Source organism: Crassostrea angulata, chromosome 6 (genome assembly GCF_025612915.1).
Source record: "Crassostrea angulata isolate pt1a10 chromosome 6, ASM2561291v2, whole genome shotgun sequence".
In the NCBI taxonomy this organism is placed as follows: Eukaryota; Metazoa; Mollusca; class Bivalvia; order Ostreida; family Ostreidae; genus Magallana; species Magallana angulata.
In genome coordinates, this window is record NC_069116.1 from 53,900,569 (window position 1) to 53,917,850 (window position 17,282).

At 32.9% G+C, this 17,282-nt stretch overlaps 1 protein-coding gene and 8 non-coding genes across 9 annotated transcripts; 1 reads left to right on the forward strand and 8 right to left on the reverse strand.

Annotated features, from left to right (window-relative positions):
• The first annotated feature begins 136 nt into the window (after nucleotides 1–136).
• Nucleotides 137–9,198, forward strand: LOC128189497 (alkaline phosphatase, tissue-nonspecific isozyme-like). The gene is made up of 11 exons (XM_052861132.1): nucleotides 137–289; nucleotides 2,746–2,788; nucleotides 3,397–3,617; nucleotides 3,866–4,040; nucleotides 5,355–5,524; nucleotides 7,272–7,376; nucleotides 7,560–7,662; nucleotides 7,868–8,008; nucleotides 8,162–8,353; nucleotides 8,437–8,538; nucleotides 8,891–9,198. Exons 1-11 carry the CDS (start codon nucleotides 275–277, stop codon nucleotides 9,166–9,168), a joined length of 1,545 nt encoding a protein of 514 aa, XP_052717092.1. The 5' UTR covers nucleotides 137–274; the 3' UTR covers nucleotides 9,169–9,198.
• A 63-nt stretch (nucleotides 9,199–9,261) lies between these two features.
• On the reverse strand, nucleotides 9,262–9,333 carry Trnac-gca (transfer RNA cysteine (anticodon GCA)). Its single transcript has one exon. It is a non-coding gene; the product is annotated as a tRNA-Cys (tRNA).
• A 1,463-nt stretch (nucleotides 9,334–10,796) lies between these two features.
• On the reverse strand, nucleotides 10,797–10,868 carry Trnac-gca (transfer RNA cysteine (anticodon GCA)). Its single transcript has one exon. It is a non-coding gene; the product is annotated as a tRNA-Cys (tRNA).
• A 405-nt stretch (nucleotides 10,869–11,273) lies between these two features.
• Nucleotides 11,274–11,345, reverse strand: Trnac-gca (transfer RNA cysteine (anticodon GCA)). Its single transcript has one exon. It is a non-coding gene; the product is annotated as a tRNA-Cys (tRNA).
• Nucleotides 11,346–11,774: 429 nt separating this feature from the next.
• Nucleotides 11,775–11,852, reverse strand: Trnac-gca (transfer RNA cysteine (anticodon GCA)). The gene has a single exon. It is a non-coding gene; the product is annotated as a tRNA-Cys (tRNA).
• Nucleotides 11,853–13,153: 1,301 nt separating this feature from the next.
• On the reverse strand, nucleotides 13,154–13,225 carry Trnac-gca (transfer RNA cysteine (anticodon GCA)). Its single transcript has one exon. It is a non-coding gene; the product is annotated as a tRNA-Cys (tRNA).
• A 1,988-nt stretch (nucleotides 13,226–15,213) lies between these two features.
• On the reverse strand, nucleotides 15,214–15,285 carry Trnac-gca (transfer RNA cysteine (anticodon GCA)). Its single transcript has one exon. It is a non-coding gene; the product is annotated as a tRNA-Cys (tRNA).
• Nucleotides 15,286–15,869: 584 nt separating this feature from the next.
• Trnac-gca (transfer RNA cysteine (anticodon GCA)) lies at nucleotides 15,870–15,941 on the reverse strand. Its single transcript has one exon. It is a non-coding gene; the product is annotated as a tRNA-Cys (tRNA).
• Nucleotides 15,942–17,054: 1,113 nt separating this feature from the next.
• Nucleotides 17,055–17,126, reverse strand: Trnac-gca (transfer RNA cysteine (anticodon GCA)). The gene has a single exon. It is a non-coding gene; the product is annotated as a tRNA-Cys (tRNA).
• Between the last annotated feature and the right edge of the window lie 156 nt (nucleotides 17,127–17,282).

Below are 17,282 nucleotides of genomic sequence, written 5' to 3' on the forward strand. Positions count from 1 at the left end.
TGAGAGAAGATGACACCTTTGGCCTATCAATCACCTGTAATTAATGTGAATCGGGGCTCAGACTTTTCTTTTTGTCTCTCCCTCATACGTCCAAACACTGAACTCTGGGCCTTGCAGCAAACCCTCTATCTGTAGAAGCGCCGAGTGATTTCGGGCGCGTCACTTATGGGTAGGCTTGTGACACAGGCAGATATCCGGGTGAAGAGGGGTTTGTGGGTATACTTACCCAAGAGGAGGCTTCAAGTACCTGTTTATTGCGGAGGCCGCTGTTAACATGAACAATTTAAAGGTAAGTCAACTATTTCAATTTTTTCTTGTATTAAATATTACTTTATTTGACATATTTCATATTGTATCAATTTTACCTTTGAGTATAATTAGTTGATTATCGTGTTCCGTATTCCTATTGCAATAATTCCAGAAATTTATTAAGACAATTTGTAAGCGAGAACAATAAAGGAAAAGAAAGCCCCGTAGAATGTTAATTGATGACAACCTTCGCACATCATAATGCTTCGACATCAAAGAAATGCATCCCTAAACGTTCATTATAAAGATTCATAAGTCATCCGAGTTAATTATGGAAATGTCACCGAGGCCTAGGAGACGTGAAATGCAATCGCTTAATGTATTCCCTGTTATTATTTATGGCCGATTTGTTGAAATGAAAATAATTTTTGTTTTACTTATTTTTTTCATTAGAACCTTACAACTTAACGATTTACATTCTCCTTCGATTGTCAATTCAAATGACAGTTACCGAATCTTGATTTACGAAATAAACCTCCCTTGCGGTTTCTATAGGTAAAGCTTTTGTGTATACCAGTTTACGGTAATATACTAGCATCAAGAATTTAGATCAATTCAAACATAGGCGCCTGGCAATAAATATTTTTTCATACTAAAAATATATACTCTCTACCAAATGATACACCTTGTGTATTATTAGGCAGAAGGTATATGTTTTTAGTATCAGAAAAACATATAACCTCTTGTGCCTGTGAATTCAATTGCAAGCTACAATCTCTGAGGACCAAAACAGAATCACGCGATTCATTTATGATTCTAGGTTATTTGAACTTTTGGAAATGTTTGAATCAGACAAAAGAATAAGTATAACATAACATGCAATACATTATCAAAAGAGCCGTCCTGTATTTTGACATGTTCTTAACGTAAACATGAGCATTTGTTGACACCGGGTAACATATTTCGCTGTTCATGAGGCTAGGTGGTGAAAAATTACACATCATATCAACTTGATATAAGTTGCTATGTAATAATTATTTATTTAATAACTGTAAGTTACCCATACTGGACATTTTCCGGAATGTTTTAATAGTCTCAAAAGGGCATGGCCATCTCATCTGTTTTAAGCTTCTTTTATTGACGCTATTTTTCTCTAAGAATTTAAAATAAAAAAATTGTTGATATCGATATTCTTTGAAACTTTAGTTGACGATATGAAACATTTTGATTCACTTGAACTTTAATATATAAATTTACTTCGTGGTAAAGAGAAAAAAGGAATGCGCATTGCATTCTGTAAAAAAAAAAAATTAGTCGTGTATCGTTAAGAAAAAATCTTAAGAATTGATGATGGCTTGCTCATAATCAAAGAATTGAAGTACTGACGGGAGTTGATTTTATCGATTATCATTCTTATCTTTCATGGCAATTAGTTTCTAGTCTGTGTTTGAATTACGCACTTTTTTTAATGAATTTTAGACTTTTCCGACAAGAATTTCGAGAAACCTATATCTCCGTTAATCTCCGACAAGCAAGAGAGCCTTTCTGCTTGTCGGAGTTTTACGGAGACAGTCGAGCGTTTGGTTGAACGAGGCTATATTAAACTCTGGCGTAGGAATACACGAGACTATAAAAATATCTTAGTTGTTCGTATTATATAAAATCTGACTATTTTCAAAGTGTTTATAGATAAGTTTCCTTGAAAAACAATGCTTCAGCATTCATTACTTTGAATTTTTCTATTATTTTCATGAACTAAGTCTTGTCAGCGGTGATCATTTGTGCTTAGGTCCAAACACTGTTTCACTTTCGGTTTGCCAGAGTAACTGCATAGGAGAGTTGATTAAAATCAACTCCAAAAAAGTTGTTCGGCCATAACCGAATTGAGAAATTAAAACGTATTATGCTGACAATTGACTACAACCAAGATTTTGTTACTGTTTTTCATTTTAATTTGATTACTTCTTACTCAGCTGTGTTAATCAGCTCAGGTGGGTCTATGAAGTAGGTAGAGGGTCGTTAAACATGAGATCTATCACCCTGGTCAATAAACAGCCGAATAATTTGTGATCTACCAGCAAGAAGGACGAGATTGACGGTCCGATCATAAGCAATAAATTCTGTGTGAGGAAACTATATAAATACATGAAGTGGTTTACGGTTAGAATCATCATAAAACTTCAAATTCCGAGACAAAAAAAAAATTTGCATTGCAAACAAAATATGGACAGCGGTTTCAAGGGATGTCGAACATTTCAAACAAATATGATTATTTATCATAATTCTCAATCCAACAGTTTTTAGCGACATTTGCTGACAATATTTTATAGGGAGGTAAAGCAAAGGAATGAGTATTTTTTCTGATTCGGAATGCGACAATTATAAGAGAAGCAGAATCGGAGATGTTCAATGTCTTTTAATGTAATGTTTTAGTCTAATCTAACCTTTATTCCAATAGTACCCACTTAATCTGGTGTTTAATTTTCTTTTCTTCAGGTCTTATTTCTTGGATTATGTCTTATTGCAACCGCGAAACCAGGTAATCATTCTTCCAATTTGCAATCTGTTTACAAAAAATGCGCAGAAAGTGAATAAGTAAATGATATCTACATAATCATAAATAATGATAATTAGGAAACAACTGGACGGTGATGAGAACACAAATCTCGGACAACAAGTCACTTAGTATCGGCGTACTTGTCCTTATCGTTATCATTATGCAGTCAAGTTCATAATAGTGTAACAGAAAACGAGGAAATAACAGTCATCTTACGTGCACAAATAAGTCGAAGTATAAGAACATTTATGGGTGTTATATACAGAACCGCCAACTGGATACCTATGTTTAAATTTAATAAATATCTTTAAATAGTTAAATTATTGACTACATACTGTGGAATCATTAAAATTAGTGGGGGCCAATTTTCGTGGATTGCTGAAATTTTATAGGTTCGTTGGGACGCAATTTCGTGTATTTTTTAATACCTACTAAAGGAAATATGACTTTATAACCCTAATTTATTAATTCGTGGAGGATGTTAATTCGTGGATAAGAGATACCCACGAATTCCACGAAAATTAAACTACCACGAAATTAAATGATTCCACAGTATACTTTGTTGGGTCAAAATTGATTGTTATGTTTAGATGCAGAGTTTTGGAACTCCATGGCCCAGGAAAACCTGAAAAGAGTTCTACAGAAACAATGGAACACGAATATCGCTAAAAATGTCATTTTGTTCCTGGGGGATGGAATGGGGATCTCGACAGTCACCGCGGCGCGGATCTATAAGGGGCAGCAACAGAACAAAACAGGGGAGGAGGCAAAACTGGCGTTTGAAGAATTCCCAGAGATAGGGCTCGTCAAGGTAGAACGACTGTGAGAATCCATAGGAGAATCAACAGAATATAAAACACATTCATTACATGCATCTTTGAATAATTAAATCTATTCTTTGGGTTTAAGGTTAATAAAATTAAACTAGATTAAAAATCAATTAAATTTGATTTGGGTTTAATGGATTTAAGTGCATGTAGTGTATTAAAATCAAGTGATAATACAGATATGGACGTTAATAAGGGTATTTTAAAAAGGATAATTCTTATAAATTTACAGACTTACAGTGTGGACGAGCAGGTGCCCGACTCGGCAGGGACAGCCACGGCCTTCCTCTGTGGGGTGAAGGCTCAATCCGGGGTACTGGGGTTGGACGACACGGCAACTTACAAAAACTGTTCCTCCTCGATTGGAGCGGAGGTAGACTCCATCCTACGGATGTCTAAACAAAAAGGTGCGTGATGTCTTAGAAAACTGATGATCTTGAGGCTTTATGGTTATCAGTGAACTACAAGACTTGATTGTCATTTTCAAAAATGTCGTAAAGCGCACAAAAAGTTAACTGGAGTATAAATTTTTCAACTAAAACAGGTCATACTGCTTCAATGAGATCTCAAAGTCATTAAAGATACTGCCAAGAGTATTTATTGAAATTATAACGTTACTGTAACTTGAGTGCATTATCACTGTTGTGTTCGACTCGATACTGATATGTTTTTATTCAATAGCGTTGATTTCATAGAAAATAAAATGATATTCAAATAAAACAAGCGATTGTTCTTTACAATCATAATATGAGGTTATTACTTGTTCTTCAAATTGTTCCGTTATCGACTTGAAGTCGGCGTTTTGTGCTCACTATGGTCATGTACTTGTGTGAAGGAAACAAAAAAATATTCTATTTACGACTGACTGAAAAGAAACGTATCAATATATACATGCATCAATTATGAATCTTTGAAGCGTGTGTCCTTTAGATACAACTTCCTTCTTAGATTAATTCATACATGCTTCATAATAAACAATTATGCTAAAGGTCATTTGGGTTGCAACAGATGATAAACAGTGTGTTAGAATTTTTTCTGACATAAAAATTCATTTGCTGACTTAATATTTCTATGATCTTTATCAATTGTAAAGCATTACTGTGCACTTATCTTTGATTTTAACCTTTGGGTCATAGTTGCAAGATTCGTGGTTTCTGCTTAAAATGTCATGCCATGCGTCGGACGGTATTTAGTGTAAGGGTTTACATATTATGGACAAGTACCACTAAATGTTACAGTGTGAGGTCTATTCGACAATACGTAGGCTATTAACCGGAAATATGCGCACTGGAAACTCGACACCCGAGACAACATAACATGGCATAATAAATACAGGTTCATGATTTTTTCTTCAAAATTTCAACTGTCAGTCTAATAACTAGTGTGAAAAAGGAAACTTGACAATTTTGCTAATATGTTTATCAAGCTATCATCATAATTGTCATTATCATATCGCAGTGCCAGTCTTTTTTATGAGACATGAACTCTTTTTCTTTCTACAACGCACCATTTGGCTGTCAAAAACGACATTGAACTGGTTTCGCCTCGTTACCCAAATCTTAACACGTGAGAGTTTTACATCAGAACCAAAACATTAAAATTGTAATTTCCCCAAAAAAATATGGAGTTAATAAACTGTATCATATATACAAAGCCAAAGATATATACAATAAGTTGTCATGTGATCTTACGAGTCATTTTGTGCTTGATCTGATTTGTAGGTAAATCGGTTGGCGTTGTGACGACGGCCCGCCTGACCCACGCCACCCCGGGAGCTGCGTACTCTCACTCAGCGAGTCGGGGCTGGGAGGGTCTGTCCAACATGGAAGGGGTGGAACCCCAGTGTACGGACATCGCCTACCAACTCGTCATGAACAACTCCGATATAGACGTAAGGGTCGGCTGAGTAATGGTTCTTATTATCGTTTTACTAACAGCGTGCCAGTTTGCTTGTCGGGCCGTGTTAAAATTTTGTACGCTGATTTTTATATTACTCATCGATTGGTTGTTCGATTTCATTGAAGTTAATTCTAATTTGCATATCAAACACAGAACCCAGAAACGCACTGACCAATGACATTACATAATTTTTTGGGTAGTGAATAACAACAGGTGGACAGTCCAAAGCTTGTTGTTTGTTAATTATAGTAGTATGCCTAAACCATTTTACTCGGACCTCCTTGACGGGATCTTCTGCACATGGTACTAACAGTCACATACTGTTTCATCCATTTTCATATCGGTAACAAAACACCAGAAATGGCCAGATGAACAATGTATTCAAATGAAATAAACGTCCTCCACCGTTTCTACTTTTTTAACGAGCGTCGCATTTAATCGAATACTCCCCGGTAAATCTATTTATATTAGGAGCGGAAGCGCTCTTGCATGAAATAACCTGTCTTGAAGTAAACCAAATATTACGAAAACTATCAGATATTAACGAAGTTAAAAACGTTAATAAATATATTTTACAAACAATAGGCTTTGGATATTACAGAAGTTAAAAACGTAAAGAAATAAATTTAACAAACAACAGTCTTTGGACTGTCCACGTGTTGATATTCACTACCAAAACATCATGTACATGTAATGTCATTGGTCAGTGCGTTTCTGGGTTCTGTGTTTGATATGCAAATTAGCATTCACATCAATGAAATCGAACAACCAATCGGTGAGGAATATAATAATATTAGCACGGCCCGACAAGCAAACTGGCACGCTGTTAGTAAAACGATAATAGTATGACACATGATTTGGTAGTATACGATAATGAACCGTGAAAACGTTATGTAAAGCAGTGACTGAACACATTCTTTGGTATTGTACAATAACGAATTGTAAATGTGTTATTGAAGACATCAACTGAAGACGTTCGAGTAATATTTGGTTTGGTCTGCCACCGTGGTTCAATGTTTGTGTAATACTGTTCATTCTCTCTGAAACTGGCAAGACACATGTAATACCCATTTGAATTTTTAAAAAAAATTAAAAGTGAGATTGATGAATATGAAGTTAAAGATAGCTGCAAAGAAGTCTTGAACATCAAACCATACCTTTGCAGATAACCGATTATTTTAACGCTAGTATATATTTTAATGAAAACAAAAAAAATATTTCATTTTTTGAAAAGAGGTGCGATGTCTTGCATTTCTTTTCCAAATTTATATGCAACATATATTCCGTGCCCTCTGGGCTATTTATTGGAATAAACTCATTTTGTCTTAACTATACTCTTCAGTAACCATAAAACCGCAAATGTAATTGTTGTCATGAAAAGTTTCGACATACTTTTGAGCATACAGGTACTCAAAAATATATTTAAGGTATTTGCACCGGCTTTTTCTTAGTAATATATTTCCTCCTTGTTGTATTTATCCTAACATCTACGTTTTTATATGCATATATGAATTCAATATAAATCATGAAAAAACTGAATCGCCTCCAAAACTTTCCCATAGATTTCCTGGATATTGACAACTTCATGTTGGAACAAATTGTTATGTATTTACATAAAAATTTCGAATGACCTATGCGATATCTTTGATATTTGACTTGCTCTATCTTTACCGTACTTTGTTGGGGTCGTGTAATTTTACAGATTATGTCATATCTTATGCCTGACTATAATCTTGCAGGTTTTAATGGGTGGCGGTCGCAGGTTTTTCTTGTCAATGAACAAAACAGATCCAGAGCTGAACAGGACCTCATCCTATCAAAGATGGGACTTGGACCTCGTCGATGTAATAAAACTTTCACCAAATCTTAAAGAAAATGAAAATTTACTGAATCATTTATGTACCAGTTAATGACTCATTCTTGCTTTGGTGGCTATATCCATATTAATTATAAGAACGTTCAATGTCTTTCACGCTGTCCGGCGTCTCCAATTGTTTTATGACGTATTGTGTTCCTTTTGATTAAAGGAATGGCTGAGGCGGAAACAAGAAGAAAACGTTTCCCATAGTTACGTGTGGAATAACGAAGGATTTAATGCTATTAATCCACAGACCACAGACTACGTTCTAGGTAATGTAATAAAGATATTTTACTTTCTTTAAATTCATTTGACATAATCTTTAAATGTTTAATCCCCCCCCCCCCCCCCCCCCAAAAAAAAACCCACAATTTTAAAACACCCCTTTCTAGAGGATATAAAAAACAACCAACCAAAAAATATACAACCGAATAAAAAAGATCAGTGATTGAGGTTGTGTATTTTGTGTATTTTCAGGTTTATTTGAATCTTCACACATGCAATACGAGTATCAACGTGACACAGGTCCTAACGGGGAACCATCACTGGCGGAAATGACGCAGAAAGCCATAGAAATCCTCGGAAGAAACGACAAAGGCTTCTTCCTATTAGTGGAAGGTAAATTGAAGTGACTTTTGTAAATAAAAAGAAGTGAATGACATTTTCAGGAACTTTTTTTCAATTCTGTCTACACATATGGGATTCTTTTACTTGTTATACAATATTCTTGAATCGGAATATAGCCTTATGCCTTTTTTTTGTTTCGTGAAGGGGGTCGGATAGACCACGGTCACCACGCCTCTCAGGCAGCCGTCGCTTTGTCGGAAACCGTTATGTTTGACAAAGCGGTTCAGGTTGCTAAGGAAATTACGAATGATGACGACACGTTGATAGTAGTAACAGCTGATCATTCCCACGCCTTCATGATGGCTGGATACCCTAGCCGGGGAAATGACATTTTAGGTTTGTTAAAAAGATTCAATTCTCTCGTGCTGATTTTTAGGACTTTTACGTGCTTTAATACCAGATGACTTTTGATCTGATAGGGGTCGTTGACACGGAGATTGGAGAGGACGATATGCCTTACACGACCTTGACCTATGGTAACGGACCACAACAAAGAAGGAATCTTACGGGTATAGATACCAGTAAGTACATGTACTACTATGCAGATAATTTTGATAGGTTGTGACCGCAAGGACAAGCGCAGAATTACTATGTATTTTGCATCACCAATTTTCAGTTACAAAACTCACGTTATTTTTTTTAAATTAACGTGTCAATCTTAAAAGAATCAACAAAAGAAGCTCCGTTATAACAACTTCTGAGAACTTTTCTTATTAGCCATTAAACTTAATGAATAGCAAAACAACGATTGCAACATTTGTTGAACAAGCTTACAGTTTACAAACTATACTATTGTGAGGAATTTTATGTAAAAATGTCCTGAAATAGTTTATAGAAGATGGATAAATGTTGACCACATCTATTCTGTTCTAGCGGCCTTCACTTTCCGACAGTCAGGAGTTGTTCCCCTGGGTTCTGAGACACATGCTGGTGAGGATGTTCCGGTTTATGCTTCAGGTCCGATGTCCCATTTGTTTGTAGGAACTCATGAACAAAACTACATTACGCATGTGCTAGCATACGCTTCCTGTGTTGGTCCATATCCGGGACGATGTGCCGTTCCACCGGTCTCTACTACCGGATCTGCGACATCCGGTTCTGTGATATCATTTCTCTTGTTATCTATCTCATTTTTTCTTTGTTGGCTATGAAATCCAGCTTTTGATAAATTATGATTTTTAGTCACTGAATTTTATTTTTTATTGACTTTGTGATTTGCGAAATGTATTAAACAAGAAAAAATTAGGGGACACCCGGGTTCGAACCGGGGACCTCTCGATCTGCAGTCGAATGCTCTACCACTGAGCTATATACCCTTATGGTAGTTATGAACAGTGCTTCTTTAAGTATACTGTTACATATTTTACTTGTTTTCCAGTTTGAAACTAAAAGACAATTTCACTTTCTAAAGACATTGGTAAAATTAAGAATTATAATCGAGGTAAACTCAAGGCCACGGCTTCCAGAACTTAATAACATTTTAAAACTACGGTCTATACTTAGAAATGGTCGTATGAAAAAAAGCTGGGTTATTATTAGTATACAGCTAAAAGAATTACCCCACTTTCGTTTTTAAGTCCTTTTCACATTTTAACATGTACATGTTTCCAAATTCTCTTTTATCTACATTTTGGCTAGCAAACAAAAATGATTTCTGATGAATATAAAGGTAATAGGTTGAAAGCGATGCTTAGCTCCATGGCATCATCTATACTTAAAAGGCCCTTATCGTTATCAGACATTAAAATCAACCTTGGAAAAAATTATTGAACACTGAATTGTCGCCAAACTACAACATTTAATTATTTAATGAAGATTACATATTAAAACAAATAAAATAATGTTTTAGAGAATTGTCTGAAAGAAGTGCACCTGGAATGCCTTTTTAAAAAACAATTATTTATTCATCGTACCATCATGATAAAAAGTAATAAATATTTTTTATAATTTGCAAATCTCTAAGTTATATACATTGCATGGGTATCTAAATTGACCTACAAGTTTTCTCCAGCTACATGTAATTGTAGTTTTGAAGATTTCTATTTCCCTTCAATTAATGTACACCTAAATTACTATATATGAACAACACGCAATGTATTGCTCTATAATACAGTAATAACTGTTAGTGTAACAAAAGCAACACTAGTTTCATTCAACTGATTTTGAAATAAAAACATGGATGAATTATGGCAAACAGCATTTCAAATCTTTAATTACTTTTTTTTGAAGATTGTAATTTTTGTCAGATTTAACCTATGCACAGGCTGATCGAGTTAAATGAACGTAATTTAGAAAGGAAATATTTAATGTTTGCAAAAACAATGCTCTGCAACCCTTTCTATCTAACTGATTTTTCTGATTAGCGTTTAAAGACAAAGACCATGGAAAAGAATTCTCTTTCCCTTGGTTAGATGGTATTTATATCCCAGAATTAAAATTCAAATTGAACAGAAAGTCCACGCTTTAAGGTGGTATGGGACACATGTCGATATTAATGTGGATAAAGATAAATTGTAATATTAATACTTTCACCTGCTTAGAATTTTCAGATTTTACAATATTTGGCCAAAAAATATGTTTTAAAATTTTCAGGATAGGTTACAATAATAAAAGGCCCATCGGGAACTCATAACAATTTCAGTAAAGAAAATAAAATAATTTATACTTGATTTTTTTGTTCATTTCGTAAGGAAGTCCGTCACAATATGGAGGTGTCCCATACCACCTCAAATCCCACTGTATGGGTCCATGTGACCGATTTCTAAATAAAAAAATTACTAGGGGATACCCGGGTTCGAACCGGGGACCTCTCGATCTGCAGTCGAATGCTCTACCACTGAGCTATATCCCCATGTTTCAAGCGATCAAATGCTTTCTTTTAAGGTAGCCCATGAAGTAACAGCTATTTAAATAATTTCTTGTTTTCCCCTTCTATATAAATGTATAATTTTCAATGTTTCAAATGATATTCCATTTGTAATATTTGATTTATTTCTATTAAATATATAATTTAAATTTTATTTGTATAACATAACTTTGATTTGTATTGTATAATTTGTTATCTTTATCATATAGATGTTTTACCTTGGAATGTCATATGGTATGATGTTATACATATCATGTCATAGACCACAAACAACAGATTATTTTCGTTTAAAATATCAAACAGTAAGTTACTCCAGTTTGAAAAAATAAATACTCTAAATAAGTATGCAGTATGGAGAAGGTTCCAAATGTATTTGAAAAGAAAAATATAAGGGGACACCCGGGTTCGAACCGTGGACCTCTCGATCTGCAGTCGAATGCTCTACCACTGAGCTATATCCCCATGTCTAATAAATAAAAATGCTTTTGTTTTAAAGTTGGCTTTAGACGTAACAGTTGTTAAGTTCTCTGGAGGTTTTCCCATTCGATATACACCAGTAATAATATACACGTCAGCGAGTATGACAATGTACTTATATCTGATAATAACAACATGATAAGAAAAATAGTAAGTCCCAGCAAATAACGAAATCAATAATCTTTTTAATATTACAAACAAAATATCGATATATGGCTCGAAATCAATACGTTAAATTTTGATTTTAAAATATCAGTATTACAATTTTCAGATGTTAACACTTTGTACTCGTGTATATCTTGACACAAAAAAAATTTTTTTTAACCATTTTTTACTAGAGAAATACATGTAAATTATATTATGTGTAAGTGAAGTGTAGGCACCTGACTTAATTAAATTACATTAAAAAATACTAGGGGACACCCGGGTTCGAACCGGGGACCTCTTGATCTGCAGTGAAATGCTCTACCACTGAGCTACATGTATATCCCCATATGCAATATTTAAAAATTCTTTCTTTTAGTAAGCATAGGATTATAACAGCTGTTCCACTGGGTTTTTTCTATTTGATATGACCAGTTAATAATATACACGTCAGCGACAATGATTCTGTCCTGAATATTACTTTAAATAAATCGTTGATAGTAACATTATGATAAGAATGAACTTAATCCCAGCACATAATGAAATCAGTAACCTTTTTTTTAAATTACAAACGCAATAATTAAATAGAAAAACATTGATTTACAAATTTAAAATAAGTAGCTAGACTCGAAAGCACTACGTCTGAATTTTATTCGAAATTTTAATACCTGTGTAATTATACAGGTAAAGATATATCACTTATTTGTAAATCATGAGTGACACAGAAAATGTTTTAAACAGTTTTATTAGAAGTATATTAGTTTACACACCATGTAAGTAAAATATGACTTGAATTACGTCATTGTACTTCTTTTAAACGGAGATTTTTTTTAAATTATGAAGGATTGTGCTTTAGAAACTAATTGAATAAAAATATTTCATTGTAACTGAGACAAAAATACATGTATTAGGGGATATCCGGGCTTGAACTGTGGACCCTCGATCTCAATCGGATGCTCTACCAATGAGATTTATCCCCTTTTTAAAGCAACAGCTGTTAACATGTCACCTTTTCCCGTTCGATAAGAATATATAGCGACTATAATATACTATTTATAGGCAATCACACTGTCCTAAACATTACTCTGAAGACACGGCTGATTTATCTCAGAATGATTTCACTAAATTCAGCTCAAACTGAAGACAGTAACAATTCCACATTACGTTGTATATTTCATCTACAAATGAACGTTTCAATGAAAAAACCAAGATCCACCATTAAACCCGAAATCCGTAGTATGTTATTTGGTTTTCACAGGTCATTCATATTCCTAGATAAATTAAAAACACAAAAACGTGTTTTGAAACAGAAAATCTTTTGCGAGTTTGATCAGAAAGTAAAGCTATAATAATATTATCAAGCTAACTTTGATTGTATCATTCTTATTAAAGGAAACTATGATTTTTAAAAAAGAATGATATTTTTACTGATATTTTGGGAGAAATATTATCATTTTATAAAGTTATTTTTACTTGATAGAAGATGTTTTTATGTTTTATAAAGTCATATAGACTGTATACTTGTAGCAGTTTATTCTTAATTTAGCAAATAACTGGTCAATTCAACATGAAAAAAGTATCCAAAATTGATGTGCAGTGAATAAAAGGTACTCAATGTTCGAAATGTATGCGAGATAGAAAAAAAAGATAGGGGACACCCGGGTTCGAACCGGGGACCTCTCGATCTGCAGTCGAATGCTCTACCACTGAGCTATATCCCCTTATTGAGAGTTTCATATTGCTGTCTTTGTGTAAACTGTTACATATCTTACTTAAAGGACAGGTGACACAAAATCAATTTCACTATTTAAAGACATTAGTTAAATTTAGAATTTTAATCAAAGTAAATTCAAGGCCACAGCTTAATAGCATTTTAAAACTACAGTATACACATAAAAATGATCACGTATGAAAAAAAGCTGGGTTATTATTAGCATACAGCTATAAGAATTTTCCACCACTTTCGTTTTTAAGTCCAATTAACAAAGGAGTGTAAATTTTACATGTACATGTTTCCAAATTCATTTTTGTGTACATTTTGTCAAGCAAACAAAAATGATTTCTGATGAATATAAAGATGATAGATTGAAAGTCATGATTAGCTCCATTGCATCATCTCTTCTTTAAAAGGCCCTTAACGTTACCAGGCAGTAAAACCAACCTTGGAAAGTTTACCGAACACTGAAAGGTCGCAAAACTACAAGAAAAAAAAGAAAAAGAAATCAGGTATAAATGTTATATTGACACATTAATTATTTAAGAGAGGTTACCTATTTAGACAAATAAACTCAGGTGTTAGAGAGTTGTCTGAAAGAAACGCACCTTGGATGTCTATTAAAAAATAATAATTCATTCATCATAACCTCATACATGTAATGAATGCTGATAAATATTTAAAAAAATTTATATACAAATCTATAAGTTACATACAGTACATAAATATCTACAACTGACCTACAAGATTTCTCCAACAACTACATGTACGTGTAGTTTTGAAAATGTCTAATTCCCTTTATATAATGTACACCTAAATTACTATATATGAACATCACGCAATATATTGTTCTATAATACAGTAATCACTGTAATGAAAACATCATAAGTTTTTTTTTTCAACTTTTATTGAAATTAAAACATTGATAAATTAAAATAAACTGAAATGGCAAACAGCATTTCAAATCTTTAATATTTTTGATGGACGTTCCTTATAATCTAAATACTTTATACTCTTATCATAGCCCCACCTCGATTCTATTAACTCTTATTGTTTATTTCTATAGGAAGTGTGGCACAATATGGAGGTGTACCGTGCCACCTTAAGGTGGAATGCTACACTAAACCTTTATTTAGGGATCGTTAAGGTATCATTTCTGAAACATTACTAGTATTTCGTCGATCAAAGAAAGATATATGCCCTTAACTGTTTTACACGAAATTTTTGGTACTTTTTTAATGAAAAAATTGAAAAATTATTATTGTTGTTGCAAGTAACACACTGTAGAGTTTAAAATTTGGTGTCAATAAATGCATTATATTGATAGCTAATAAATCTTGTCAAAAATAATGTCAATTAGACGTTTTAATGCATGTTTTGATAAAAGTGATTTATGAAAATTAAAAAAAAATCTTTTGTTCATATCTTTCAAACTTATGGATAACATTTAAAGAAATATAAGACACTGAATCATTTTTTTTAAAAATTGAATCAAATTGACGAAATTTTAGAAATATTGCTAATTTTCAAAATTTGGCCGATCTCGATTTAAAACAAACTGATCCTGATCCAAATTGCCAAAAAAATGAAAATAACGTGCACGTTTTTTCTTCTTCATTTGTATAATTTTTAATTTATATTGTATGGAATTTTATTTTTATAAACTCAATTTGTGTTTAATGATTTTCCATTTTTTATCGTATGATTTACCATTAACACTGTAATACCGTATTATTTAAAATTTTATTTGTGTACACATAACATGGAACTTTAATACGTATTATATAATTTTTTTTACTTATACTACTTACATTAAATACCTTGTAATTTCATATCATGGTATTAGGTTATGTCATATCATGTCACAGACTGCACAAAACAGATTATTGTAATTTAATATATCTAACAGCAGGTCACTCATGTTTGAAAAAAAAATTACCCAAAATGATATGAAGTGTAGAGACGGTCCCCAATGTATTTGAAAAGAAAAAAATTAGGGGACACCCGGGTTCGAACCGGGGACCTCTCGATCTGCAGTCGAATGCTCTACCACTGAGCTATATCCCCATGTTAACTACACGAAATTGCTTTATTTATAAGTAAACAAAGGAAAATAACAGCTGTCTAATGTTCAGCTGGTTTTCCGATATGAACCATTAATAATATACACGTCAGCGACAATCACAGTGTAGAATACTTAACATTACGTTAACACAGTGATAACGACAACATGATAAGACTGAATTTAATTTCAGTACATAATGAAATCAGTATTAACCTTTTAAAATTACAAACTTAATGATTAAATAAAGAAACAATATTTTACGACTAAAACAGTAAGAGTAAATATGATATTAAAATTCCATTACCTGTGTAGTTTTTAGAGGTTAAACATTTTCACTCAAGTGTATATGTTGACACGAAAAAGAACATTTAAACAGTTTTTAAAAAAAAAATATATTACTTTACATAGAATGTGTTAGTGAATTATAACTCGAATAATATAGTGTGTAATTCATTAAAACGAAATGCGCAGTTTTTTTAAATGATGAAAAATTGTGTTTTTGAAATTAAGAAAAAAATAAATTACATGTGTTAGTTTTTTTTATTCCTTTGTAAGTGATGGGTCCGATAATTATTGGTAAAATATAAGGGGACACCCGGGTTCGAACCGGGGACCTCTCGATCTGCGGTCGAATGCTCTACCACTGAGCTATATCCCCATATTTTGAGCATTCTTTTAACGCTTCCTTTAGATGAGCTGTATATTTTGCTGGTTTTCCAGTTTGACATTTAACATAAGTATTATATTTAAAAAAATGTAAAGGTCAGTGCTTATCGAGGCCAGGAAGAATTTGTACAGTGTATGTAAATGATTGAATAGAAAAAAAAACCTAGATCAACTTATTAGCCTACTTCTAGAACATTTATATTTCATAATTATATTTCAAATTTCCACTACATTTGTAACAATTTAAAGTTGGTTGGATATCAATGTCTCTTTAACTTGGATTGCATCATCTTTAATTCTTAAAGAGCCTGAACCAACATACCGATTAAGACAACTAATACCGATAACCGACTGGTTTACAGGTAGTGTCTGAATATTTTCAAATCTTCGTCAAACAACAAAAGTCAGAAGAAAGTCTCTATTAGAACGTTCATATATAGATTTATTGATTATCTGAGGTAATTACATATTAAAGCAAATAAAGTTATATATTTGAGATCTGTCTTCAGTGCACCTGGAATATCTAAAAAAAGATTGCTCTTCAAGCATTCTGAAGAAATATTTCGAAATACAAATCTATAAGTTACATCTCTACCTATTTATACAAGTTTATTCAATTTACTATTCATATTCCACGTGGTTATATCATTAATTAAAAAAAAATACGATTATTTATATATGTGGAGACAAAGCAAAACTCTATGATGAAAATTCAAAAAATATGTTGCATTATGTCGTAAATTAAACAACATGTCCCTAACACGTACATTCTTCTGCCTTTAGTCTTGAGGATTTCTTTTCCATCAATGGACAACTATATCATGAGAAGGGACTAACATGCACTGTATTATTCTATATTCAACAGTAATTATTTCAATCGTCAAAAAAGCTTCTAAAATTTTATTCAATAGATTCAATGAATTTTAATTCTAAAAATCAAAAAATTGACAAATATTAGTAAATTGAAAAGGGATAAAGAGATTTCTCGTAAAATGCATTGAGATGTGTCATTCATATTGCCTGAATATAAGTGAGTGCAGCTTCGGATCAATGGCTCTCCGATTCAAATGCTTGGTCGGTGTGACATAATATCAATAAAACATTCAGGGGACACCCGGGTTCGAACCGGGGACCTCTCGATCTGCAGTCGAATGCTCTACCACTGAGCTATATCCCCATACTTCCAGAAGAGCTGTTTAATATCCTGATTTCCCGTTCGATATTTCTAGCATGTTATGAAATACGCGGTGACTATGAATAGATACTGACACTGCTCTAAAGATAAGTCTTAAATCACTAATTATGATTAGAATATATTTAAAACTTTGTTTCC